Raw genomic sequence first — 26,858 nt, 5'->3', positions numbered from 1 at the left:
AAACGTATCGGAAACACAAATCGACTTCAACAAAGTACATCATTTTCCACATTCACTAGCTTTTACTGGCCTTGTTATTTAACCCAACAATTGCTCAATACATTTGTATGTCAGTTTTGCTCATTCTGCATTCAGTTCTTCTGTAAAAGCCAAAAGTTCCACCACAGGAAGCTGACAATATGGTGCCCACCGCAAACCACACGTCCTGCATCCTTCTGAACACTTTGTTCACATCAATATTAGAGGCGTGGGAAGGTACACGGAGAACGAGTGCACGTGATGGAAGATAAGAGTTTTGAAGTACGGTTAACTTGCCAACAACATAAATTATTGAGGATGATTTGAGAGAGGAAGTTTTTTCTTTCAAGGTAAGCTGTCTAAAATTGCTTTATTACTTCATAAATGCATCAAATGTTCCATGTCGGTCTGTTTCATTTCAACACGGAAGTGTGCCATTTGAAATAAGCTTTGTTTTTTACAGGGCACTGCTTTAATGACATTAGCAAAAAACAATGCATTGTGGGTCAGGAGAAGGTATGAGATCATCTCAAATGACAAGAAGTCTGGGTAAACTGGTTGAAATAGCTTTATTACTTCATAAAGACATCAAACTTCCACATCGGTTGGTTTAAGTTTAGCATGTAAATATGTGCAGCCAGGTTTGTTTTAGTGGAGCTATATTGCTTAAAATAGCTGTAAATATAAAAAAAATAAAAAAAAATAAAAAAATCTCTAAAGCCACTAACATATGGCACAAATAATGCATTACGGGTCAGAAGCTGGTATGTGATCATCTCAGACGACAAGAATTCTAGGTAAGTGGGCTAAAATTGCTTTGTTTCTTCATAAAGGCATCAAACTTTCCATGTCTGTTTTGTTTTGGTATGCAAATATGTATTTTGAAATAAGTTTGCAGCAGCCACAGCTTTGTATTTGTGAAGTTAGTGTATAAACAATTAAATAACAACAGCAATAATGAAAATAGATCTTTATGTGATCATCTGATATGAAAAGAAGTCAGGGTACTTCATAAAGCATACATTTTCAGTGTCATTCCGTTTCATTTTAGCACGTATTTGGTAACACCTTTGTTTTTGTGATGTTAACAGCAATAATGACAATAGCTGTAAATATCATTCAAATACTATAATAAAATCATTGAAAAGTTAAAAATATAGCACAAATAATGCATTATGACTCAGGAGGACATACAGTATAATCTGATATGACAAGAGAGTGTGGGTAAGATGGCCAAAATGTATTTATTATGTCATAAAGCATGTATTTTCAGTGGCATTCTGTTTCATCTTAGCCTGTAAATACTTAATAGCACCTTTGTTTTTGTGACGTTATACTAATGTTAATGCAGATTAGTGCAAAAACAATTAAATAACAACAGCAATAATGAAAATAGCTTTAAAATCAATCTAACACTATAATGTAATCATTTAAAAAGTGCAAAATATGACAAATAATGCATTATGGGACAGGAGGATCTATATGTGACCCTGGACCACAAAACCAGTCATAAGGGTCAATTTTTCCAAATTCAGATTAATACATCATCTGAAAGCTGAATAAATAAGCTTTCCATTGATGCATGGTTTGCTATGATAGAACAATATTTGGCCGAGATACAACTATTTGAATATCTGGAATCTGAAGGTCCAAATAAAGTTCTTAACAATGCATATTACTAATCAAAAATTGAGTTTTGATATATTTACAGTAGGAATTTTACAAAATATCTTCATGGAACATGATCTTTATATAATATGCTAATGATTTTTGGCATTAAACAAATATCAATAATTTTGACCCATACTATGTATTTTTGGCTATTGCTACAAATATACCCCAGTGACTTAAGACTGGTTTTGTGGTCCAGGGTCACATATGTGATCATCTGGTACTTCATACAGCATACATTTTCAATGTGATTTTGTTTCATTTTAGCACAGAAATACTTAGTAGCAGCTTTGTTTTTGCGACGTTATACTGATGCTAATGCAGATTACTGCATAAACTATTAAATCACAACAGCAATAATAAAAATAGATTTAAATATTAATCAAATACTATAATAAAATCATTAAAAAGTACAAAATGTGGCACAAATAATGCATTATGGGTCAGGAGGATCTAAATGTGATCCTCTGATATGATAAGAGGTCCAGGTACTTCATAAAGCATACATTTTCAATGTCATTCTGTTTCATTAAAGCATGTAAATACTTAGTAGCAGCTTTGTTTTTGTTACGTTATACTGATGTTAATGCAGATTACTGCATAAACTATTAAATCACAACAGCAATAATGAAAATAGATTTAAATATTAATCAAATACTATAAAAAAAAACATTAAAAAGTACAAAATATGGCACAAATAATGCATTATGGGACAGGAGGATCTATATGTGATCATCTGATTTGACAAGAAGTCTGTGTACTTCATAAAGCATACATTTTTAATGTCATTCAGTTTCATTTTAGCATGGAAATAGTAGCAGCTTTGTTTTTGTGACGTTATACTGATGCAAATGAGCATAAACAAATAACAGCAATAATGTAAATAGCTTTAAATATCAATCGAATACTATAATAAAATCATTAAAAAATTACAAAATATGGCACAAATAATGCATTATGGGACAGGAGGATCTATATATGATCATCTGATATGACAAAAAGTCAGGGTACTTCATAAAGCATACATTTTTAATGTCATTCTGTTTCATTTTAGCACGTAAAAACTTAGTAGCAGTTTTGTTTTTGCGACGTTATACTGATGCTAATGCAGATTAGTGCATAAACAAATGACAACAGCTGTAAATATCAATCACATACTATAATAAAATCATTAAAAAGTATGATACAAATATTGCATTATGAGTCAGGAGAACATATGTGATCATCTCATATGACAAGAAGACTGAGTAAGCTGGCTAAAATTTGATTTAGTACTTTATAAAGCATAACTTTTAAGTGTCATTTTGTTTCCTTTTAGCATCTAAATACTTAGTAGCACCTTTGTTTTTGTGAAGTTATACTGATGTTAATGCAGATTAGTGCATAAACAGTGACATCAGTAATAATGCAGATATCTTAAAGTATCAAGAAATTAACATAGTACATACAATTAAAATATGCCACAAATAATGCGTTATGAGACAGATGGAGGTATTCGATAATCTCAAATAACCAAAATTGTTACTTCAAAAGCACATCAAATTTTCCACATCGGTCTCTTTCATTTTAGCACATAAATACTTAGTAGTAGCATTGTTTTTGTGACGTTATACTGATGTTAATGCAGATTCGTGTATAAACAATGAAATGACAGTAGTTGTAAATATCACTTAATACTGTAATAAAATCAATAAAAAGTTAAAAATATGGCACAAATATTGCATCATGAGTCAGGAGGACGTATGTGATAATCTGATATGACGAAGTCTGGGTAAGATGGCTAAAATTGATTACTTCATAAAGCATACATTTTGAGTGTCATTCTGTTTCATTTTAGCACGTAAATACTTAGTAGCAGCTTTGTTTTTGTGACATTATACTGATGCTATTAAACAATTAAATGACATCAGCAATAATGGAGATGGCTGGAAATATCAAGAAATTAATATAGTACATATCAATAAAATATGCCACGATTAATGCGTTATGGGACAGGAGGAGATATTCGATCCTCTCAAATGACTGTTAACTGAATGAAATTGCTGTTACTTCAAAAGAGCATCAAACTTTCCACATCAGTCTGTTTCATTTCAGCACGTAAATACATATTTTAAAATATGTATCCAGCAACAGCTTTGTTTTTGTAAAGTTGCACATGCATGGTGCATTAATAATCAGCAATAATACAATTATCAAAATAACAAATCCATGCCACAAATATGCCTGTATGTCAAAAAAACAGATCTCCAACCCAGCACATGCTCCTCCTCCTACTGCAAGAACACAAATAAGGTCTTGCTCAGCTAGTTAACTTACAGTCTGCGAGTTTGCATGCAATTATCTCTCATGTCTGTAAAGCCTAAGAACTTTCGAAATGAGTCGCTGCTGGTGGAAGATTTCATGATTGTCACCTGGAACCTGTTTCTTGCAGGACATTAGATCAGCATGCAAAGAACTATTTAGTTGCAATTTGGGATTGACCAATCCTTTTCTCTTTTTCACTAAAAGCTTCCTCTCAGGATGAGCGCCAACAACTCCAGCCTGGCTGATGAGGTAAAGCCCCTGCTCATTCTTCCTTTGGCACTGGTCATCTTCCTCACGGTGATTGGGAACCTGCTGGTCATCCTGGCTATCGTTCGCACCCCTCAGCTCCACACCACCACCAACGTCTTCATCATCTCCCTGGCCTTGGCGGATCTCATCATGGGTTGTGTGGTCCAGCCTTTGAGCGCTAGCATGGTGGTGAGCGGGAAATGGCTTTTAGGCAAAACATTCTGTGACTTGTGGACATCTGTGGATGTGCTTTGCGTCACGGCCAGCATAGAGACGCTGTGCGTCATCGCCGTTGAGCGCTATATTGCGATCACGAGACCCTTTGAGCATCAGGTTCTCCTTGGGAAACGCAAAGCTGGCTACATCGTCTGCACGGTGTGGATGGTGGCGTCCCTAGTTTCCTTCGTGCCAATCATGAACCATTATTCCCATTTAGATAAATATGACGACGATGTCAATGCAACACAATGTTACAGTGACTCAGAATGCTGTGATTTCATTACTAACCAAACCTATGCCATCTTCTCCTCGGTGGTGTCCTTCTACGTGCCTCTTGTTATTATGGTGTTTGTGTACAGGAAGGTGTTCGTCATCGCGACCAGACAGTTGAAACTCATCGATAAGGACAGACTCCGCTTTCTGAGCACATGCACGGAAGACTCTTGTGAAAATCCAGGTGAATCGGCACAGCATTTGCGCCGGAGGTCAACGAGGCATGTCGTGAAAGACCACAAGGCACTCAAAACGCTGGGGATTATTATGGGCATCTTCATTCTCTGTTGGCTGCCCTTCTTTTTCTTCAATATCATCAAGGTTTTTAATCACAAAGTGCCGTCAAAGGAAGTGTTTGTCTTCTTGAACTGGCTCGGCTACACCAATTCAGGCCTGAACCCAGTCATCTACTGCCACAGTCCCGAGTACCGTACTGCTTTCGTCAATCTTCTACGGTACAAAAAACTCAAGCGGTTAAATCGCAACACAATGCACAGACATCTGTGGACCCTCAGTTCGTGCATCCAAAGCAACAATTCTGCAAAAATGGATCACTTCGGTCACAAAGATCCATCTGCAAAGGGTGTGAACTTTTGCTCTGATATGTGTACAGTTTTTAAAGAAGAAGAGGTGGAACCTCAGCCTCACAATGACTCCAATGCACCACAGATCAACGTAGCAGAGATGTTAAAGGTAAGAAAATATTTTATGTGAATGATGCCGCAAACTGTGCAAGCTGGTGAGGTGTTGTGTGATATTATTTATCTAAGTGATTGAATTTTCACCTTAAGGATGATCAAATGGTTGGAAAAAATAAAAAATAACATTGAAACCACCAAGAAGCTCTAGGAACTGTATAGCAACATGCTGAAACTACTCAGAACATCTTAGAAACCACATACCTACACTTTGGCGACCTTTCACAACACCCCGCTTTGAGTTCTGAAGCAGCACTCAACTTGTTTTCAGAAAATCCTTCACATTTTCCCCATTTCTTACGATATAAAAAATCAGCTATACGCTACCAGTCAAAAGTTTTTAAACAGTAACATTTTTTTGTTGTTTTTTTAAAGAAATATTTTTAAAACAACTGTTTTCTGTTGGAATATATTTTGTAATTTATTTCTGTGATTTCAAAGCTGAATTTTTAGCATCATTACTCCATTCACATGATCCTTCAGAAATCATTCTAATATGCTGATTTGCTACTCAAAAACATGTATCATTATTATTATTATTATTATTGTTGTTATTATTATTATTATGCTGAAAACAGCTGAGCAGATTTTTTTTCATGTTTCTTTGATGTTCAGAAGAACAGCACTTATCTGAAATAGAAATCTTTTGTATCATTATAAATCTCTTCATTATCACTGATCTTTTGTTCTTTCATATATCAATAAATCCCGGAAAAATGTACTTAACTGTTTTAACTATTGATAATAATAATAAAAAGGTTTCTTGGGCAGCAAATTAGCATATTAGAATGATTTCTGAAGGATCATATGACACTGAAGACTGAGTAATGATGCTGAAAATTTAGATATGATCACAGAAATAAATTACATAAAATATATTAAAAAAATATTTAAAAATTTTACTGTTTTTGCTGTTTTTGGATCAAATAAATGCAGGGTTGGTGAGCAGAAGAGATTTCTTTAAAAACATGAAAAATCTTACTGTTGAAAAACTTTTGACTGGTAATGTATACATTCAAGACTCTTTTACACTGTCAGAGGAAACAGCAGGTTATTAAAACTTAACTAAAACTGACAAATAAAGTTGATATTTGTCATCACTGTACTAAAGCCAAAATCAATAATTAGTAATCACTGGTTAATTAGCAAACATTTTCTCTTGGGGTCCATGAACCACATTTTGAAAACTGCTGATTGAATTTTTCCAGATAATTTTTTGCTACTAATGTTTTTTTAGAGGTGCTTTACAGCAGAACTGGTCTTTGTTTGCATCTTTGAACTATTGCTTTCCTGCTTATCCCTGTAAAGCTGCTTTGAGACAATCTGAATTGTAAAAGCACTATAAATAAAGGTGACGTAACAGATGCTTTTATCCAAAGCGAGGAACATTGCAAGTAATTGATCGTAAGAGCCAACAATATATCCAGTAAACAACCCCACCTTTCAAGCTAGAGCAAAAATGAAATGTAGAAAAAATAAAAATAAAAAAATGAGTAAGTGCTTACATTTCCTGTGGATCACTTGTATATGATCATTAAATTTTTAAGTACTTAGATGATACTAAAGACAAAAACTCGAACAATCACAATTATCTTTGAGAAAGCCACATATGAGAAACTCCCACGCCTACCATTTCCATGTGGGTGGTGAATGCGGTCAGACAGCTTATCACTATCATGTTCAGTTTGAAGCATTTCACTGTCTCACTGAACTTCCTGTTTGATGAATGGCATTGACCCAACACAGGAACTAACACCTCCAACTCAAACAAACAAGATAAGTGTAATCATTTATTTTTGTCATTAAAATTAAAAATTAAAATTCTACCTTTTAATTCAAATTATAATTCTACGGTTAGAAAAAAGCAAAACGTAATAATATTAAGTAAAATTAAAAGATAATATTAAAAAAGTTGATGAAACAAACAAGCAACAAAACAAAAAGTTTTTCCCCCACATTGTTTCTGTGTGCCATTATCCTTAATGTGTACCATTATACTGAAACACAGGAAGTGCTGATTACACAAACTAGGATGTAAATCTACCTGTTCCCCTCTATCAGAAGCGACCGTGCGACTTAACCACATGCAGTACTTGTCACAAAGTGCCTGTTTTTGTTTAGTTTTCATTTGGTTGCAGTATGGCCTGTTTTCCTTTTGTCCTTAGTTTCCCGCTCCTTGTTTGTTGCTATGGTTTCTAATTAACGAGTTGTCACCTGTTCCTCATTTGAGTTAATTATTTAAGTATTTAAGTTTCTCCTTTTCATTCAGTTGCCGTCTGGTATTGTCTTTAATGTTGTTACATTTGTCTTCTTGCGTGTGGATTATTCTGAGTTTGGTTTATTAAAGACCCTTTTGTTTTTGAATACCTGTTTGGACTATTTTCATCATCCTCTTCTGAACTGGCTTGTGACAGAATACCAGACCCCAAAAGTATGGCTCCATAAATGCCTCCATAAATGCTACCATTTTTATTTTTCAACATGGCAGAGACATGGAGGAGTATGTGAAGGAGTTTTTGAGCATCTGCTATCGTGCCACTTGCAGTGACATCACGCTCATGGAGGGATTCTGGGTTGGACTTGATGATGAGAGCCGGATGGTGATGCCAAGAGGAAACTCCTGCTGGAGTTTCACTCCAACCTCACTTACTATCTATCACAACCCCAGAGCCAGACCCAGCGCCCACACCTGCTGTGGAGATGGAGCCAGAGCCCACCGCAGACCAAGAGACCCATCTTAAGCCCGCTACGGAGTCTGAGACAGCAGCCTCGTCCATTGTGGAAGAGGAGTCTGAGGTCTTAGCTGACCAGGTGTGTGAGCCAGCTGTCACATCAGTGCAAGTAAGAGTGTTAGTGGAGCTGGAGGAGAATGATTGGTTAATCGACTGGAGTGCAGAGGTAATGCTTCCCACCCACGAACCTCTGCTGCCGTTTAAAATTCCTATCAGTGAATCGTCACTTTCATCGCTGGAATCCCCATCCAACACAGTATTGTCTTTGCTGCTACCATCCCAGTACTTTTCCAAGTCTGTCTCTGCACCCAAAATCCCTCTCCTTTTTATTCCACCAGAGCCAGCCATTCCTTCGACCCTCAGCCCTACAGTTCATCCAGAGGCTCCACCTTGGGACTTCGTCACCAGCTCTGGCGTGGTATGGGGATTCCCTGGCTCTGCCTCGTCCCTCTGAGACCTCAGCTCCACCTCAGACCATCTACCAATCTGCTCCGCCCTGGCTTCTTGCACCCATGGCTCCGCCCGAAACCGTCATCCCTTCGGCTCCTCCAAGCTCTCTCGTCCCACTGGCTCCACCTGGGTCAGTCGTTCCCACACCATCACCACGGACTTCCGGGCTGTCTGCTGCACTCTAGCCCTCCACCCCTACGGCTCTATTCGGCTTCTCCATCCCTCAGGCTTCACCGGGGTACTCGCTCACACCTGTGTCACCTCGGTGACCTTGGTCCACTGGCCTCCAGGCTCCTCCTTGCCATAACTCCACCTTGGTCACCTTGTCCATCGATGTCACCAGGTCTCTCGGCCCATCGGACTTCGACTGGGACTCACTATCTCCCTGCGTCACATCAGTCGGTCAGGCTCCTCCCTCCATCAGTTCCGCCATGGGTCATCCTCGTCTTGGCTGCCTCCTGCTATGCTCTGGACTCCCGTCGGCGCTCTACTCAGCCATGGATTCTTCCATCCGCTCCTCCATGGGCTCTTCCTCTGCCTACTCCACCCTGATCCCTCCTATTAATATCTCCACCTCTTTGCCAGGTCCTCATCCACCTCTAGAGCCCCATCCTTTCCACCGCAGTCCTTTCCGTTGCGCCTTTCCGAGGAGATAAGTGTAATCATTTATTTTTGTCATTAAAATTAAAAATTAAAATTCTACCTTTTAATTCAAATTATAATTCTACGGTTAGAAAAAAGCAAAACGTAATAATATTAAGTAAAATTAAAAGATAATATTAAAAAAGTTGATGAAACAAACAAGCAACAAAACAAAAAGTTTTTCCCCCACATTGTTTCTGTGTGCCATTATCCTTAATGTGTACCATTATACTGAAACACAGGAAGTGCTGATTACACAAACTAGGATGTAAATCTACCTGTTCCCCTCTATCAGAAGCGACCGTGCGACTTAACCACATGCAGTACTTGTCACAAAGTGCCTGTTTTTGTTTAGTTTTCATTTGGTTGCAGTATGGCCTGTTTTCCTTTTGTCCTTAGTTTCCCGCTCCTTGTTTGTTGCTATGGTTTCTAATTAACGAGTTGTCACCTGTTCCTCATTTGAGTTAATTATTTAAGTATTTAAGTTTCTCCTTTTCATTCAGTTGCCGTCTGGTATTGTCTTTAATGTTGTTACATTTGTCTTCTTGCGTGTGGATTATTCTGAGTTTGGTTTATTAAAGACCCTTTTGTTTTTGAATACCTGTTTGGACTATTTTCATCATCCTCTTCTGAACTGGCTTGTGACAGAATACCAGACCCCAAAAGTATGGCTCCATAAATGCCTCCATAAATGCTACCATTTTTATTTTTCAACATGGCAGAGACATGGAGGAGTATGTGAAGGAGTTTTTGAGCATCTGCTATCGTGCCACTTGCAGTGACATCACGCTCATGGAGGGATTCTGGGTTGGACTTGATGATGAGAGCCGGATGGTGATGCCAAGAGGAAACTCCTGCTGGAGTTTCACTCCAACCTCACTTACTATCTATCACAACCCCAGAGCCAGACCCAGCGCCCACACCTGCTGTGGAGATGGAGCCAGAGCCCACCGCAGACCAAGAGACCCATCTTAAGCCCGCTACGGAGTCTGAGACAGCAGCCTCGTCCATTGTGGAAGAGGAGTCTGAGGTCTTAGCTGACCAGGTGTGTGAGCCAGCTGTCACATCAGTGCAAGTAAGAGTGTTAGTGGAGCTGGAGGAGAATGATTGGTTAATCGACTGGAGTGCAGAGGTAATGCTTCCCACCCACGAACCTCTGCTGCCGTTTAAAATTCCTATCAGTGAATCGTCACTTTCATCGCTGGAATCCCCATCCAACACAGTATTGTCTTTGCTGCTACCATCCCAGTACTTTTCCAAGTCTGTCTCTGCACCCAAAATCCCTCTCCTTTTTATTCCACCAGAGCCAGCCATTCCTTCGACCCTCAGCCCTACAGTTCATCCAGAGGCTCCACCTTGGGACTTCGTCACCAGCTCTGGCGTGGTATGGGGATTCCCTGGCTCTGCCTCGTCCCTCTGAGACCTCAGCTCCACCTCAGACCATCTACCAATCTGCTCCGCCCTGGCTTCTTGCACCCATGGCTCCGCCCGAAACCGTCATCCCTTCGGCTCCTCCAAGCTCTCTCGTCCCACTGGCTCCACCTGGGTCAGTCGTTCCCACACCATCACCACGGACTTCCGGGCTGTCTGCTGCACTCTAGCCCTCCACCCCTACGGCTCTATTCGGCTTCTCCATCCCTCAGGCTTCACCGGGTACTCGCTCACACCTGTGTCACCTCGGTGACCTTGGTCCACTGGCCTCCAGGCTCCTCCTTGCCATAACTCCACCTTGGTCACCTTGTCCATCGATGTCACCAGGTCTCTCGGCCCATCGGACTTCGACTGGGACTCACTATCTCCCTGCGTCACATCAGTCGGTCAGGCTCCTCCCTCCATCAGTTCCGCCATGGGTCATCCTCGTCTTGGCTGCCTCCTGCTATGCTCTGGACTCCCGTCGGCGCTCTACTCAGCCATGGATTCTTCCATCCGCTCCTCCATGGGCTCTTCCTCTGCCTACTCCACCCTGATCCCTCCTATTAATATCTCCACCTCTTTGCCAGGTCCTCATCCACCTCTAGAGCCCCATCCTTTCCACCGCAGTCCTTTCCGTTGCGCCTTTCCGAGGCGTTATGTCACAAAGTGCCTGTTTTGGTTTAGTTTTCATTTGGTTGCAGTATGGCCTGTTTTCCTTTTGTCCTTAGTTTCCCGCTCCTTGTTTGTTACTATGGTTTCTAATTAACGAGTTGTCACCTGTTCCTCATTTGAGTTAATTATTTGAGTATTTCAGTTTCTCCTTTTCATTCAGTTGCTGTCTGGTATTGTCTTTAATGTTGTTACATTTGTCTTCTTGCGTGTGGATTATTCTGAGTTTGGTTTATTAAAGACCCTTTTGTTTTTGAATACCTGTTTGGACTATTTTCATCATCCTCTTCTGAACTGGCTTGTGACAGAATACCAGACCCCAAAAGTATGGCTCCATAAATGCCTCCATAAATGTAGCCCCAGTGGGGAATTCTCCCTGGACCTCAGGGGCTACCATTTTTATTTTTCAACATGGCAGAGACATGGAGGAGTATTTTCATCATCCTCTTCTGAACTGGATTGTGACAGTACTAGATTACACTGTAATTTTGTCATGATGTCCCCTATTTTACATTTAATTCCTATCTTGATTACATCAGAGCTATTGAGTAAGACTGAACCCCTTATCCTTTGCCTCATCCTTTTAAAATACACTGGGGTGATGTCAGACCCTCAAGACTGATTAGCATCGCACAACCAATCAATTCAACATGTTTCTCAAGTGGCTGAAACGAGTCGGCAGAGATGTTCTGAAATGTGTTTTCTGAGTGCGTGTGTGGGGGTGTGTGAGAGAGTGAATGCCTAAGGGTGGGAAACCCAAGGGGTCTCATTAGTTCATTACCTCATTAGTGTGGAGATAATAGGAGGTTACAGCGAGTGATACACTGTGATGGTGTTTTATGATGTTAGAGAGGCCTTGAGTTCAGACTTACAGTGATGAGCTCATACTGGATACGTGTTGTATTTGATTATGACGTAATCATTTTCATCTTGTGTACATCTAAACATTTGGTTATTTAAAAAAAGAAAAGAAAAAGGGAGTAATGATTACTGTGACTAAAATATCCAACAATACAAATGTGAATAATTTAAAATCTGTGTGGGAAAACCATATTTCCTCACATACTGTAACAGCCTTGCTCATTAGTCAGCAGTTCGTGAATTGTTCAAGGCTGCATTTCACAAATACGTTGTGAGCCTAGTTGATTGTATAGAAAAGATTTAACAGTTACTGCGTTCACAGATAAGTTAATATTTTTTTTAAATAATGTTTGAATTGAATTTAAATTTAACAGTTTGAATTTAACAGTTGCTGCGTTTGACATGTTTACATCCTGCCAGGATGTCATCTAACATATCTTGTCTCTGCCGTTTGTAAGCTCTTTCAGTAGCTGTGGTCTATTAAAGGCCTCAAAGGCATCAGGGCTTAAGTGGAGAGAACAAAGACGCTGGTCTTTAGGAAGTTTTATTAGTCCACAGGCATCTTCACCTTCTTTTCTCCTCTTCTAATCGCTAGGAAAGCAGTCACTTCTCGTGTTGCCCTTAGAATTCGAATGCAACCAAAAGCTGCTCAATGTGGCACTGTATCAGTATTTTATTTCCAGACTTGCGGTAAAAATAGCAACAGGTAGTGCCAGTAGCTCCCTGACTGCAATCATTGAAATAATTGTGTCGCCATAGTCCAAAATATGTATAAAACCATATGGATTTTTTAAATAAAAATCTTTCATAGGTTTTCTACTACATATTTCAGTAAGAGACATCATTACAAGTCTTAATTCCTGTATTTTTGCTCAAATAAATGCAGCCTTGGTATTTATATGTATAAATAAGCATCAGTGAGCATTTGAACCTTCTGTAATAGCTGCGTATGAGTCCCTCAGTTGTCCCCAGTGTGAAAAGATGGATCTCAAAATCATAGTCATTGTCGGAAAGGGTTCAAATACACAGAAATGCTGAAAAACCAAAGGATCTGTGGGACCTGAATGATTTTTCTGAAGAGCAGCAGGCAGTTTAACAGTTCAGGACAAACAAGGAACTCATGAACAACTATCACTTAAAAAAAAAACACAGCTGTGGATCATTCAAGTAACAACATAGTATTAAGAATCAAGTGTATGTAAACTTTTGAACGGTCATTTTTGGTCATTTTTCTAAGTTCAACTATTATTTCTCTTGTGGACTACATGTAAACATCTTTTTAATGTGAAATATCTTATTCAGGTCAGTACTAAATAAAAAATAACATGCATTTTGTTTTTTCCCTCTTATTTTGGTAAGATAATTAACATTTTGTAGATTCTACTGTATGTAAACTTTTGACTTCAACGGTTTTTAAAAATTATTGGATATTTGGTTACATTTTTTCATCCACCAAGCAAAAAGTCCAATCACATAGAACAGAAATATCACACCTCCAACATGCTGCATGATTTTAGATATCATTCATATCTACCATTTATGTCGCTTTAAACGCTTTAAAGACTGGGAATGGCTTAGCAAGCACTACTCAATTCAAATAAATGAAAAACTAAGTGAGCAGTTCAGTACAAAGAGAGCTGAATTTGGCATAATACCTCAAGTCTGGATCATGGATTATGGTTTAGCGTGTGGTTGTTTTAATCAAGACCATACATCTTATGCCACAGGGGATTAGACACTGTAGTGTACGTGAATTTCATGTATTAATGATGACTGAAAAGAACACTTTGAGACACTGCAGATGTAAACACATCTGAGAAACATCTCAGCATAATCCCTCTGATGTCACTCAAGATGTTCGACGATAGAAAGATACATATTGTGCATAAACAACACATGATACATGTACCAGAGCACACAGAAACACAAGCACTAGCTGTCTCTTCTTTTCCACTTCAAATGTCTAATGATTTCATAATTATTTTTCTCCCACAGGGCCACTGAAGATGGGAAACAGATCCAATGCTTTCAAGAGAATTAACTGTACTCTGTACAATTGGACCTTGATTGTATTACACACGTACCATGTGCACAGGGAAAACATCCAAATGCTTAGGTAAAGAGCCGCAAAGCAGAAATACGATATTGAGAACAAACTGTGACATAAAAATGATCACGCAGTGACAGCTTTTTGAACTTTAAACAGAATGAAATTGGAAATTGAAGTTCTTCCATCAAACCATCAAAAACAAATCTGTTTTTTTCCCCTTTTCCAGTTCAGTCACTACCCCCCTGAGATTAATTGGATTGCATAATGTGTATGGTCAGTGTCCAAAACTGCCTTTGTATAAACTGCCTTTGGTGATTAAATAAATGAGAGAGTCCCTTGCTCATTGGCCAGAAACATTATTAGAAACATAACTATGCAATAGCATATGCATGACAGCAGTGTTTGTATTGCTGCCCTTGCCCCGTCTAGTTAATTCACATATTTTCTTCATCAATGCCAATAGCTCGACAAGGTACAAAATTTTGTTTCCAGCATGGGATAAAAAAAGTTGATCGTGATTGTCTCACACATTTCTGCAAAATACAAACTCGGAATTGGGAGATATAAACTACTATTTTTATAAATTTATTTATTTTTTTTTTTAGTTTACATCTCGCAATTCTGTTTTTTTTTTTTTTTTTTTGTCATGGAATTGAAAAAAAGTTTGACTTTTCTTCTCAGAATTTTGGGTTTATATTTGCAATTGCATGTTTATATCTTACAATTCTGACATTCTTTCGCAAGTGTGAGTTTTACAGTTCCGTCTTTTCTTTTCAGAATTTCTAGTTTATATCTCACAATTGCATGTTTATATCTTACAATTCTGAGAAAAATAAGATGTAATATCAGAATTGTGAGAAAATTAGTCAATCACAAAGAATCACAAAATTAGTTTCTTGCATATCTTGCAATTCTGACTTTATTTCTCAGAATTCTGAGTTTACATCTCACAATTCAGTTTTTTTCCACCACAGAACAAAAAAATAAAGTTAATTGCAACTTTTTATCTCGCAATTCAGTTTTTTTTTCACGATTGCTTGTTTACATCTTACAATTCCATCTTTTCTTCTCAGAATTTCTAGTTTATCTCTCGTAATTGTACGTTTTTATCTAACAATTCTGACTTTATATCTCACAATTCAGAGAAAATAAGTCTCTGAATAAGTCTGAACTGTCTGAAAATAAGATGAATTCTGACTTCATATCTTGCAATTTTGAGCAAAACTATATGAATTATGAGATGTAATACCAGAATTATAAGAAAAACTGTCAGAATCACAAAATACGAACTTAGAATTTTGACTTTTTCTTGCAATTCCAAGTTTACATCTTGCATTTCTGAGTTTATATCTTGCAATTCTGACTTTATTTCTCGAAATTCTGAGTTTATACATCACAATTCAGTTTTTTTTCCACCACAGAATAAAAAATAACGTTAAAATACAACTTTTTATCTCACAATTCTTCTGCAATTACAAGTTCACATCTTACAATTCCATCTTTTCTTCTTAGATTTTCTAGCTTATATCTCATATTGTAAGTTTTTATCTCTCAGATCTGACTTTATATCTCACAATTCATAGAAAAAAGTCTGAATTATGAGATGTAATATCAGAATTGTGAGAAAAATAACCAGAAACACAAAATATGAATTCAGAATTGTGACTATATTTCTCTGAATTCAGTTTATAGTTTACAATTCAGTTTTTTTCGCCACAGAATAAAAAAAAGTTAACTGCATCTTTTATCTTTTTCCGCAATTGCGAGTTTACATTCTTCTTAGAATTTGTAGTTTATATCTTGCAACTGCAAGTTTATATCTCAATTCTGTTTTTATTTCTCGCAATTCTAAGAAAAGAAAAAAAGTCTGAATTATGAGATGTAATTTTAGAATTGTGAGACAAATAGTCAGAATCACATAATACAAACTCAAAATTCTGATTTTTTTCTTGCAATTCTGAATTTGTTGCATTTCTGAATTTTAAATCTTGCAACTCTGACTTTATTTCTCAGAGTTTACATCTAACAATTAACTTTTTCACCTGAATTCTTATTTATATCTCACAATTCTGTTTTTTTTCCCTGCCACCGAATAAAAAAAATTGCAAGTTATCATCTCACAATTCTGACTTTTTTGTAACTGCGAGTTTATATCTCATTATCTCTTACAATTCTGACTTTATGTCACAATTCAGAGGAAAAAAGTCGGAATTATGAGACGTAATATAAGAACTGAGAAAAGTAGTCAGGTCACAAAATACTCAGAATCTGAACTCAGAGTTTACATCTCACAATTAACATTTTTCTCTGAATTCTGAGTTTATATCTCACAATTCAGTTTTTTCCCACCACAGAATAAATGTTTAAGAAAAAAAGTTAACTGCAACTTTTATCTCACATTTCTGACTTTTTCTTTTTTGCAGTTGCGAGTTTACAATTCCCTCTTTTCTTCTCAGAATTTCTAGTTTCATATCTTGCAACTGCAAGTTTATATCTCACAATTCTGAGAAAAAGTCTGAATTATGAGATGTCAGATGTCAGAATCACAAAATATGAACTCAAAATTCAGACTTTTTTACTTGCAATTTTGAGTTTCTTGCATTTTCGAGTTTATATCTTGCAATTCCGACTTTATTTATAGGAATTCTGAGTTCTCACAATTCAGTTTTTTTTTCCCCATCACAGAGTTTTTATCTCACAATTCACAATTCTGACTTTTCATACTTGTGAGGTTACATCTTACAATTCCGTCTTTTCTGCTCAGAATTTATAGTATATATCTCGCAATTCTAAGAAAAAAGAAATGAATTGAGATGTAATATCAGAATTGCAAAAAAATAGTAAGAATTGTGAGATTAAACTTTCACTTTCATGGCTGGAAGAAAATAATCCTAATTGTAGTAATTATTATCAATTCATCCACCATCAGCAGGTGTGGCAAAGCATTCATTTTTGGATGCTACACAATTCTAGAGTGGGTCTTTGGCTGTCTTGTTTTACACATCTGAGCATCTGTTAGATTTCAGCACCTCAACATCAAGCACACAGCCAAGATTAACACAGTGCCAAATCTTATGGCTTATAAATATGCAACTCTGGCCAAACAAATCATGACGCTTAACGGCTGCATGTCTAAGTGTTTGCTTTGGGATATTGGTTTTTTGATAATATGTTAATGCATCGTGGCATCAGTGCACTTGGCGGTGAGGACAAGCTCCCATTCATCTTGTGATCAGAGCACTGTGAATTTCCTTTACTTGCTTCTTTGATCCTGACCATCTGTAACTTTTATCCTTGTGAAAAAACCTTGTCTAGAAAACTGAAACAGAATGAATAAATGCAAGCACTTTGTAATATATTTACACAAATTCATCTACTACATGTTCAAAGTGGAGTCTTCTTCCATGCAGAAATCTTGCAGGGCTACGTGAAAATATCTGGTTCTGAGTAGCTAAACAAATATAAGCTGTATCTTCATACTTTATGAATTCAAATCCAGGCCTTCACAAGAGAACTGAGTCATTTTAATTGGTCTGTTCTCTCTGCTTGTCATCATCATGTCATGTGGAAAACATCAAATGTAATAGTTTACAACTATTCAAATGGTGGAAGCATTGTTATTAACTGCAATCACACAAAAGGTCAGAACATTGTGTGAAACCGTTGCATCAGTCTTTCTAAGACTGTTGATCTGACGCATCAGTCTGGAGCATCCTGAGGTTTTATTTCAAAATGAGATGCAAAAACCTGCCAATTTGGAGACGAAAGCAAGCTTGATGCTTACACTGTCAATCAATATGTGGACCTGATATAAAAAAAAAAAAAAAACATTTTTCCTGCAAATTCATTTTTACCTTCCAAGGAGGTTCATGCAAATGAGGATATGCTATTGTTGTTTGCTATGAAAAAAGCACCTGCTGAAGAAACAAGATTTGTAATTTGTTAGGTTTGAAATAGCATACTGCCATTGTACTCATGCTATTTATTATTGCACACATTTAGGAAATGTTACAATACATGTATAATGTTACAAAAGCGTTCTATTTCAAATTAATGCTGTTCTTTTGAACTTTCTATTCATTAAAGAATCTTGAAAAAAAAAGTTGCATGGTTTCTACAAAAATATTAATTGTTTTCTACACTGATAATATTAAGTGTTTCTTGAGCAGCAAATCAGTATTCGTGACCCAGGACCACAAAACCAGTCTTATGTTGCACGGGTATATTTGTAGCAATAAACAAAAATACATTGGATGGGTCAAATTTATCGATTTTTCTTTTGCCAAAATCATTAGGATATTAAATAAATGTTCCATGAAGATATTTTGTAAATTTCCTACCGTACATATATTAAAACTTAAGTTTTGATTAGTAATGTGCATTGCTGTGAACTTCATTTGGACAACTTTAAAGGTGATTTTCTCAATATTTTGATTTTTTTGCACCATCAGATTCCAGATTTTCAAATAGTTGTATCTCAGCCAAATATTGTCCTATCCTAACAAACCATACAGCAGTGGAAAGCTTATTCAGCTTTCAGATTATGTATAAATCTCAATATCGAGAAATGTACACTTATGACTGGTTTTGTGGTCCATGGTCACATATTAGAATGATTTATGAAAGATGATGTTGCCATCACAGGAATAAATTACATTTTAAATATTTAAATATTTTAAATTGTAAAAATATTTGACGTTATCACTATTTATACTGTATGTAGCTTTGGTGAGCATTACAGGATTTTCAAATACATAAATGTGTTATTTGTTAGGTTTGAAGTGGTATACTACTGTACTATTTATACTGCATTCATACTGTGTGCATTATGCATCTTTTTTATATGCAAAATATGCATTACTGCAAAATACACAATACAATGTGCTTGCTGTGACTTTCCATTTCATGTGTGATGAATAAACTACAAGTAAAATTATCTATGATTTTCAATATCTCGCTTAACTCATTATTTGATTTAAAGAAGTGACTTTCTTTAACTGCTTACTTTACAGAAATTCTGATTAAAATGCAGAATTACTATACAATATAGAAAATTGTATAACGAGAGCCATTTTTCATACTTTATTGGCAGTGTGCGGTTTACATGCCAACTGCTCAGTATACAGAAATCAGTATGTTTTTATTTCTATTCTCAATACTGCAGCGATTTGGATCTTTCTTCATCTGAAAATGTATGAGAAGAAACACTGACATCCGCAAGCGCGTTTCCGTGAAAAACCTCCATGACTTTCTCCAGGTTGTCTTGAATTAATTTGTGTCATGCTCATGCATAATGTTTGCATCTATGAAATTTCAAAGCAAAATAGTTTATTACAAATGCACTCTACAAAGAAAGCCAAAAAATATAGTTTTAGCATTAATCATGAGCTAGCATATGCTGCTACTCCACCATCATACGACACTCCCTGACATGACTGCTTTTAAAATAGGCCAAGTGTTGAATCACAAGAAAATACAAACAGCATAATAGATAGCGACAGCTTTCAAATCTTGTGGAGTCTGTAACACCATCCCTCTAGATTTTGACCACCTCTTTAGCAAGTCAGGCTGGGACAACAGCTGTCCAACCAGCTAAAACCAGATGTACATCATCTTAACCGGGCTGGGAGACCAGCATGACCAGCTTCAACCAGCTACAACCAGCATAAGCTGGTTTAGTACTAAAAAGAGAGGTCACAAATTCAGAAAACACACTTTCGGTAACCTGCTTATTGTGTTGGGGACTAGAAGTTGTTACTCTACAGACACACTAACATATGTTAGAAATGTTAATGTTAGCTTGGCTTAATGTTAATGTTCACTGGGGGATTACATTTCCAAACATTCATTTTGCCATTAACTGTAATAATCCAGTAAGATTTTTAGTCAGACAACAGCCATACAGAGATCTGATCTCGTTATCCAGTCTGTCTGGAATGACATGAAGAAACAGACTAAATCCAGAAGAACTGTGCCAACATCTCCAAAATAAATAAATAAATAAAAGGTTTAAGGTTTAGGCTTAAGGCTATTTTTGATCAACAGGTAAGTACCTTGAAACAATTTTTAAAGACAAGTAATTTCCTGACAGTTAAAAGTGTTTTATAGACTACTGAATCATACTCAGCCTGCAGAAGTGACATGCATGGTTGTTGTCACCAATAGAATTACCTACTGCAGCCAAAGCATACTCTTTTAAACTCATATAGACAAAATATAGACTTCTGGGAATCCATACTCTGGTCTCAAGTAACCAAGTCAATGATTTCGGATCCAAAAGTGTTCAAAATGTTCTGGTGTTGCTAGAGGAGGAGTACAGTGAGAATTGCCTGGTCGTCCTCCAGGAGTTATACAGGACAGATGTGAAAATTTGTCATGAACTTGAAGGGTCAGAGCAGTATACTTAGAGTTCTTAAGGACATATTAAGTACTAGAATATTATACAGTTGCTGAATTAAATCCAGGGTGTACTCATTTCTGCAATCCTTAATTTAAACAAATTAGCTAATTTACTTATTTTACAGAAAATACTGGCATATATATTTTGTTGTTTTTATTAACTATATGTTTAATACATTTAAATTTGGCCATTTTTCCATATTAGTGATCATTAAGAAAAGACATTTTATATTTATCCAGAGGGGGCTCATTTATGCTGTGCACTGTATGTATATACACTGTGTGCAGAATTATTAGGCATGTTGATATTCTGGTCATATTTTTTTTCCAAACACATTTTACCAATTCCAAACCACATCAGTCTTAATAACTACTGTTAATTTTGTGTTTAATCATTTATATGTGATATATAATTGTCCATGAAGGCTGGAAGTGAAAAACTCCTCATATTCAGGTGTGCAGAATTATTAGGCATGTTTTCGTTTACAGCTAAAATGAGCCAAAAAAGAGATTTAACCCAGACTGAAAAGTCCAAATTATTAAATGCCCATGAGAAGAATGCAATACTAATGCATTACAAGAATTTGCAAAGTTAAGGCTTGACCATTGGACAGTGAAATGCTTGTTGAGTCTGCATGGTCAGAAAAAACAGGTGGAGAAGAAAAGATGCATGTTAACTGCAAAAGAATTAGGAATTAAGGTGAAGAATTAGGTGTGACACCATCAGGAACCGTTTCCAGTTCTCCAGCGCCACCATTTTCCAGAACTGCAACCTACCTGGAGTCTTCAGAAGTGCAATGTGTCAGGTTCTCAGAGACTTTGCTTGGTAAAAAATCCTAAAAAATGCCCCTGACTTAATAAGAATAACAAGCCGACGTCTTGTGAAATACATGAAGACAGTTTTTTTATATGCTTTAGAGACAGATAAGTTGAGAGTGACTCTTGAAGGACAAGCATCACATCCTCTTGTACCTCTGATTCAAGAATTTATCTTCTAAAATCTGGCAGTAAGTTTTGGGAGTTCATTTTAGTCCATCTCTGCAAGTCAGACTTTTCAGGATAAGAGACTAAACATGAACTCCCAAAACTTACTGCCAGATCAACAAGCATTTCACTGTCCAATGGTCAAGCCTTAACTTTGCAAATTCTTGTAATGCATTAGTATTGCATTCTTCTCATGGGCATTTAATAATTTGGACTTTTCAGTCTGGGTTAAATCTCTTTTTTGGCTCATTTTAGCTGTAAACGAAAACATGCCTAATAATTCTGCACACCTGAATATAAGGAGTTTTTCACTTCCAGCCTTCACGGACAATTATATATCACATATAAATGATTAAACACAAAATTAACAGTAGTTATTAAGACTGATGTGGTTTGGAATTGGTAAAATGTGTTTGGAAAAAAAATATGACCAGAATATCAACATGCCTAATAATTCTGCACACAGTGTATATGCATAATTATTTAATTTTTAAAAAAATAAAAATACAAAAAATTATAATGGATGATTTGATTGAAATTATTTGAAATGAGACGTATGCAGCTGACAAATGTGACTTCTCACTCACGCTGCTATTACTTTATTGTGAGAATTGTTAATCATTGTAAGCAGTTATTGTGAGAATTGTTCAATACCTCTGTCACCACCAAACCACATAGAAGCGATGCAGGCTCTTTTGCATCATCTCAGAGTGATCAGTTTATGTGATAGACAGGTGAGAAACTGTTGATCGAGACATAGGAAGTGGTTATTGATTGATCAGAACATCCTTTAATAATTCTTTTAGTTCCGTTTGTTGAAGGTACAAAAGCTATTACTTGGGCGGTACCTTTTCCACCCCAGTGAGAGTTCTATTACTTAGATAATTACACACTTCCCCTTCAAACTTCAAACTGCATTCCTAAAAGTTCCATTATGATTATAGATACATACAACATGTGAAAGTTCAAATTTTAGGGCATGCTTCATTTTGAGTCTCAGGTTCCTGTAAGTTATTTCACAACCACATTTAGTTTAAACGCAGATGATGTCTTAAAAGTAATCATGAAAGAGACGGCATGCTTCTCTTCCTCTCTCACCCATTAGTTATTTAGACATATATTTGCTGTAGAGAGGAAAAAAGCTTCCAGAAAATTACTCTTCCTCTCGCTTTCTGTACAATGTATAGAGAGAGAGAGAGAGAGAGAGAGAGAGACCAGGCCTAAAAGCCTGTATACAGCACAGGTTTGATTGCTCATAAGAACCAGCCTGGTCGTTTCAGCACAATGTTCCCTCATCAGAGTACTGCTCTCTTCATCAGTGATTCATGCTGCTGATGTAACAGCATGTGGAGCCGCTCTGCACGGGCACAATATGGTGTGCACTTACAGTCGGCCTATGAAAATCCTGAAGAGAATGTAGTCAACAGCTTCAGAAAAACTAAATCTTAGTCTGTCTGTCTATCTAATCACACTGCGAGAAATCCAAATATAGATTGGCTGTGTAATCCACGTGACAGATAATTCCTAAATATGTCAAGTTTAATAAATTCATGGTTCGTTAATGCCCCCTTCAGGACAAAAGGATGTAATAATTCTCCTCATCGGCTTTCATTGAATGGTATATCATTACATTATACAGGGGGAGATCAAAATTAGAGAACACCTATAATTTCCTAAATTTCAAGGTCACTGCTTAGTCCAATTTGACGTTATCTTAACAGGAATAGAAGGCCAGTTTTTAAGCATATTTTATGAATTAATTGTATTCTGAAGCACAGTATAAAAAACCTTAAATTAGATATTTTAAAAAGATCTCAGATTAAAATTAGAGAACACTTACAGATAACATCCCAGTTATAGATGTTAATCTGGCATCTGGTGCTAATTTCCTTAATTATATGACAAACCCTATTTAAATGGCAGCACTGCTCCAATTTTCACTGCTGTAAAGTGACTGAAACCCTGCGACAGGTGGTTGTCCAGATAAAGGCCAAAGGGATGACCCTTTCAGCCATTGCAAGAGAAGTTGGTTATTCCAAATCTGTGATTTCTCGAATATTGCAGGTTTACAATGACACTAATTCATTCAAGTCCAACCCCAAAAAGGTTGTCCACGTAAGACAAATGCATGAGAAGACAGGATAATGCGGAGACACTCAATGGAGAACATTCACTTTAGTGATGAGAACAAGTTTAATTTATTTAGGTCTGATGGGAAACATTTCGTTTGGCATCAAACTAAGGAAAGACTGAAGCCCAAGTGCATAAAGAAGTCAGTGAAAGGTGGAGGAGGAAGTGTCATGGTGTGCAGGATGTTTTCTGCAGCAGGAGTTGGGCCTCTTATACAGATACATGGCAGGAATGAATGCAAATGTTTATCATCTCCTTCAGCAACATGCGGTACCTTCCCTGCAAGCATCTCCCAATCAGCCTGCATTTTTAATGCAGACAATGCCTTCATCATACTGCAAATTGGGCAAAGCAGTTCTTTGAAGCTTTGAACATTGAAATAATGAAATGGCCAGGCCAGAGTGCTGATCTAAACCTGACTGAAAATCTCTGTAAAATCCTTGGAGTCAAAGTTATCGAGAAACCCACTACAGTTACCAAACTACACCATAGTTACACAATTTGTTGAGTCAACTTAAAATAATGTTACCTTGCTGCCTTAAAATTTTAAGTTCAGTCAACTCAAATAGGTTTAGTCGACTTAAAATTGTAAGTAGTGACAACTTAGATATTTGAGTTGACTAAACAACAAATTAAGTTCGTTAAACTTAAAAGCTGGGCTTGTTACCCAGCTGCCTTAAATTTAAGTTGAATGAACTCAAATATCTAAGTTGTCAGTTAGTACAACTTAACATTTCAAGTTGACTAATCTTTTTTGAGTTGACTGAATTTAAAATTTTAAGGTGGCTGGGTAACTAATTATTTTATGTTGACTCAGATCACACCAGTGCAGCCAGCGTTAGAAACTAGTGATGTCCTGTGGCCCCAGATGTGCTGAAATCACTCAAAAGCAAGGGCCTCTACACTTCCTATTAATCTCTGACAGCTGTAACCCTCCAAAATTTTAGTTGTAATAGTTGTGAGTGATGAACATGAAAAATATTTCAAGTATTTATAGATTGTTCTCGAATTTGGATCTCCACTGTATATAGACACAGACAGAAATACTGGATGAATAATTCCTGTAAATTCGTAACCAACAACAACCACTTTAAAAAAAAAAAAAAAAAACCTCAATGCTTCTACATCTTCAGCAGAGACAGATATAGAGCACAGTTGGCACATCCTTCTCTAAACCTGTCTTGAATACAATGTCAAAACAATATCATTTCATTTGCTATTTTTGCATAAGTGTGCCTCTTTCACTGACGTGTCTTCTTCAAATAACACACATGCCTACTGCACTACAAACGCACGGGAGGATAACAAGCACAGCTGCGGCACAAGTCCTGCAGGTTCATCAGGAAACCAGATGAGAGAGTTCGAATGAAGAGCCCTCATAGTAGTTTAAAAGACTTTCCTCATTGTCACTTCAATGCACAAACCTTCAGATCATCCATTCATTCCTCCTCAGGAATAAAGGAACAAGCGGGAGCTGAGATGAATGATGTATGTGGAATGACGGAGGGAGACACTTTTTGCCTCCAGGCAGCATCTGTTGTCATGATGGACACAGGCAGCAAAGCATCATAACCACATCAATAATTACTGTTTTCTCTCAATGATAAAAGTATAAATGTAAGAACTGAATAGCAGAACAAATAAAAGTAGTACATTTAAGTCAATTAAAGGCTTTTAAGTCTTTGTCCGCTCTGCAGCTTATATACGATTTGACATAGTCGTAAACACTGCTGAAGCATATCAATTTGGCCTAATAATAGTGCGTAAAGGGAACAGTTATATTTTTATCTACAAGTACAGTAGCTTTAATGGACTGCAGATATTATAGACTTTAATAATAGTGTATTACAAGGCTGGAGTGTGAACCTATATTACCCAGGGGACAGTGCTCTAACCTTCAAACGTATTCCTCCGAGCACCTGGTTGCAATGTAATATAAGGGCCAATGGGGAAAGATATGCCATCAGTATTTTATCTTTCAACTTATGAATCTGTCATGTTCCTTAACATAAATACACCTGGTCCGGCATGGAAGCAGGCATGGCAAATCTGTGTTTGTATGTGAGACGGAAAGGGAGAAAGAGAAAGAATTAAAGAAATGTAAAGAAAACGTGTTTAAAGCTTATTTACCCTCAGGCCATCCAAGATGTAGATCAGTCTGTTTCTTTCCCAGATTTGAAGAAATATTGCATCGCATCACTTGCTCACTAACCGATCCTCTGCAGTGAATGGGTGCCGTCAGAATCCAGTTAATCAATTAAGTCTTGTGAAGCCAAAAGCTGCAAGTTTGTAATAAACTTAAATAAAAAATTAAGTTTTAATATATTTACAGTGGGAAATGTACAAAACATCTTTGTGAAACATGATCTTTACTTAATATCCCAATGATTTTTGGCATAAAAGAAAATTTTGACCCATACAATGTATTTTTAGCTATTGCTACAACTACAGCTGTGCTACTTAAACTGGTTTTGTGGTCCAGGGTCACATTTATTTTTATAATGTGACATCCCTCAGAGTGAAAAATGGCCCAAATACAACTTCATAATCCATAACAACAATGAAAAAGTCCATCCCATGTTGTCCTTTTACAATCAAAATCCACATGATATTTGCTTAGAACTATTTTCTCTTGTAAGCAGTGCTCGATTTGTGCATATTTCTCTCATAATTTAGACAAGACAACTTTTTTAGCAAGGTGGCTGTGATTATTGGATATGTTTTTTGGAAACATGCAGCTTTTTTGCTTTTCACGGCATTAATTGTTGGACTGGAGTCATGTGGATTACTTGTGATGTTTTTAACAGCTGTTTGAACTCTCACTCTGACAGCACCTCTCACTCTTCACTGCATAGGACCCACTGGTGAGCAAGTGATTCATATCTTGAGTGGCCTAAGGATGAGTAAATTTTAATTTTTCATTTTTGGGTGAACTATTCCTTTTTGTTTTCCATTTGTGACCCTGGACCACAAAACCAATCATAAGGGACCATTTTTTGAAGCTGAGATGTACAGCATCTCACAAAAGTGAGTACACCCCTCACATTTTAGCAATCATTTTAGTATATCTTCTCAAGGGACAATACTGAAGAAATT

At 36.8% G+C, this 26,858-nt stretch overlaps 3 protein-coding genes across 4 annotated transcripts; all 3 read left to right on the top strand.

The window, feature by feature from the left end:
- Positions 1-247: 247 nt before the first annotated feature.
- Positions 248-18,102, top strand: adrb3b (adrenoceptor beta 3b). Of its 2 annotated transcripts, XM_051121557.1 has the most exons (4): positions 254-368; positions 482-815; positions 4,198-5,427; positions 14,195-18,102. In XM_051121557.1, the coding sequence occupies exons 3-4, from the start codon at positions 4,210-4,212 to the stop codon at positions 14,201-14,203; spliced, it is 1,227 nt and encodes a 408-aa protein (XP_050977514.1). In that variant the 5' UTR covers positions 254-368; positions 482-815; positions 4,198-4,209; the 3' UTR covers positions 14,204-18,102. The 2 variants fall into 2 exon arrangements, with proteins under 2 accessions (XP_050977515.1, XP_050977514.1); XM_051121558.1 differs by lacking the exon at positions 482-815 and having other exon boundaries at positions 248-368.
- On the top strand, positions 6,001-9,253 carry LOC127172309 (uncharacterized). Its single transcript, XM_051121560.1, has 2 exons — positions 6,001-8,243; positions 8,503-9,253. The coding sequence occupies exons 1-2, from the start codon at positions 8,133-8,135 to the stop codon at positions 8,797-8,799; spliced, it is 408 nt and encodes a 135-aa protein (XP_050977517.1). The 5' UTR covers positions 6,001-8,132; the 3' UTR covers positions 8,800-9,253.
- Positions 9,351-14,181, top strand: LOC127172308 (uncharacterized). The gene is made up of 2 exons (XM_051121559.1): positions 9,351-10,301; positions 10,561-14,181. Exons 1-2 carry the CDS (start codon positions 10,191-10,193, stop codon positions 10,855-10,857), a joined length of 408 nt encoding a protein of 135 aa, XP_050977516.1. The 5' UTR covers positions 9,351-10,190; the 3' UTR covers positions 10,858-14,181.
- Positions 18,103-26,858: the final 8,756 nt, after the last annotated feature.

Source organism: Labeo rohita, chromosome 10 (genome assembly GCF_022985175.1).
Source record: "Labeo rohita strain BAU-BD-2019 chromosome 10, IGBB_LRoh.1.0, whole genome shotgun sequence".
NCBI lineage: Eukaryota > Metazoa > Chordata > Actinopteri > Cypriniformes > Cyprinidae > Labeo > Labeo rohita.
This window is presented reverse-complemented; position numbering and strand designations above follow the sequence as displayed.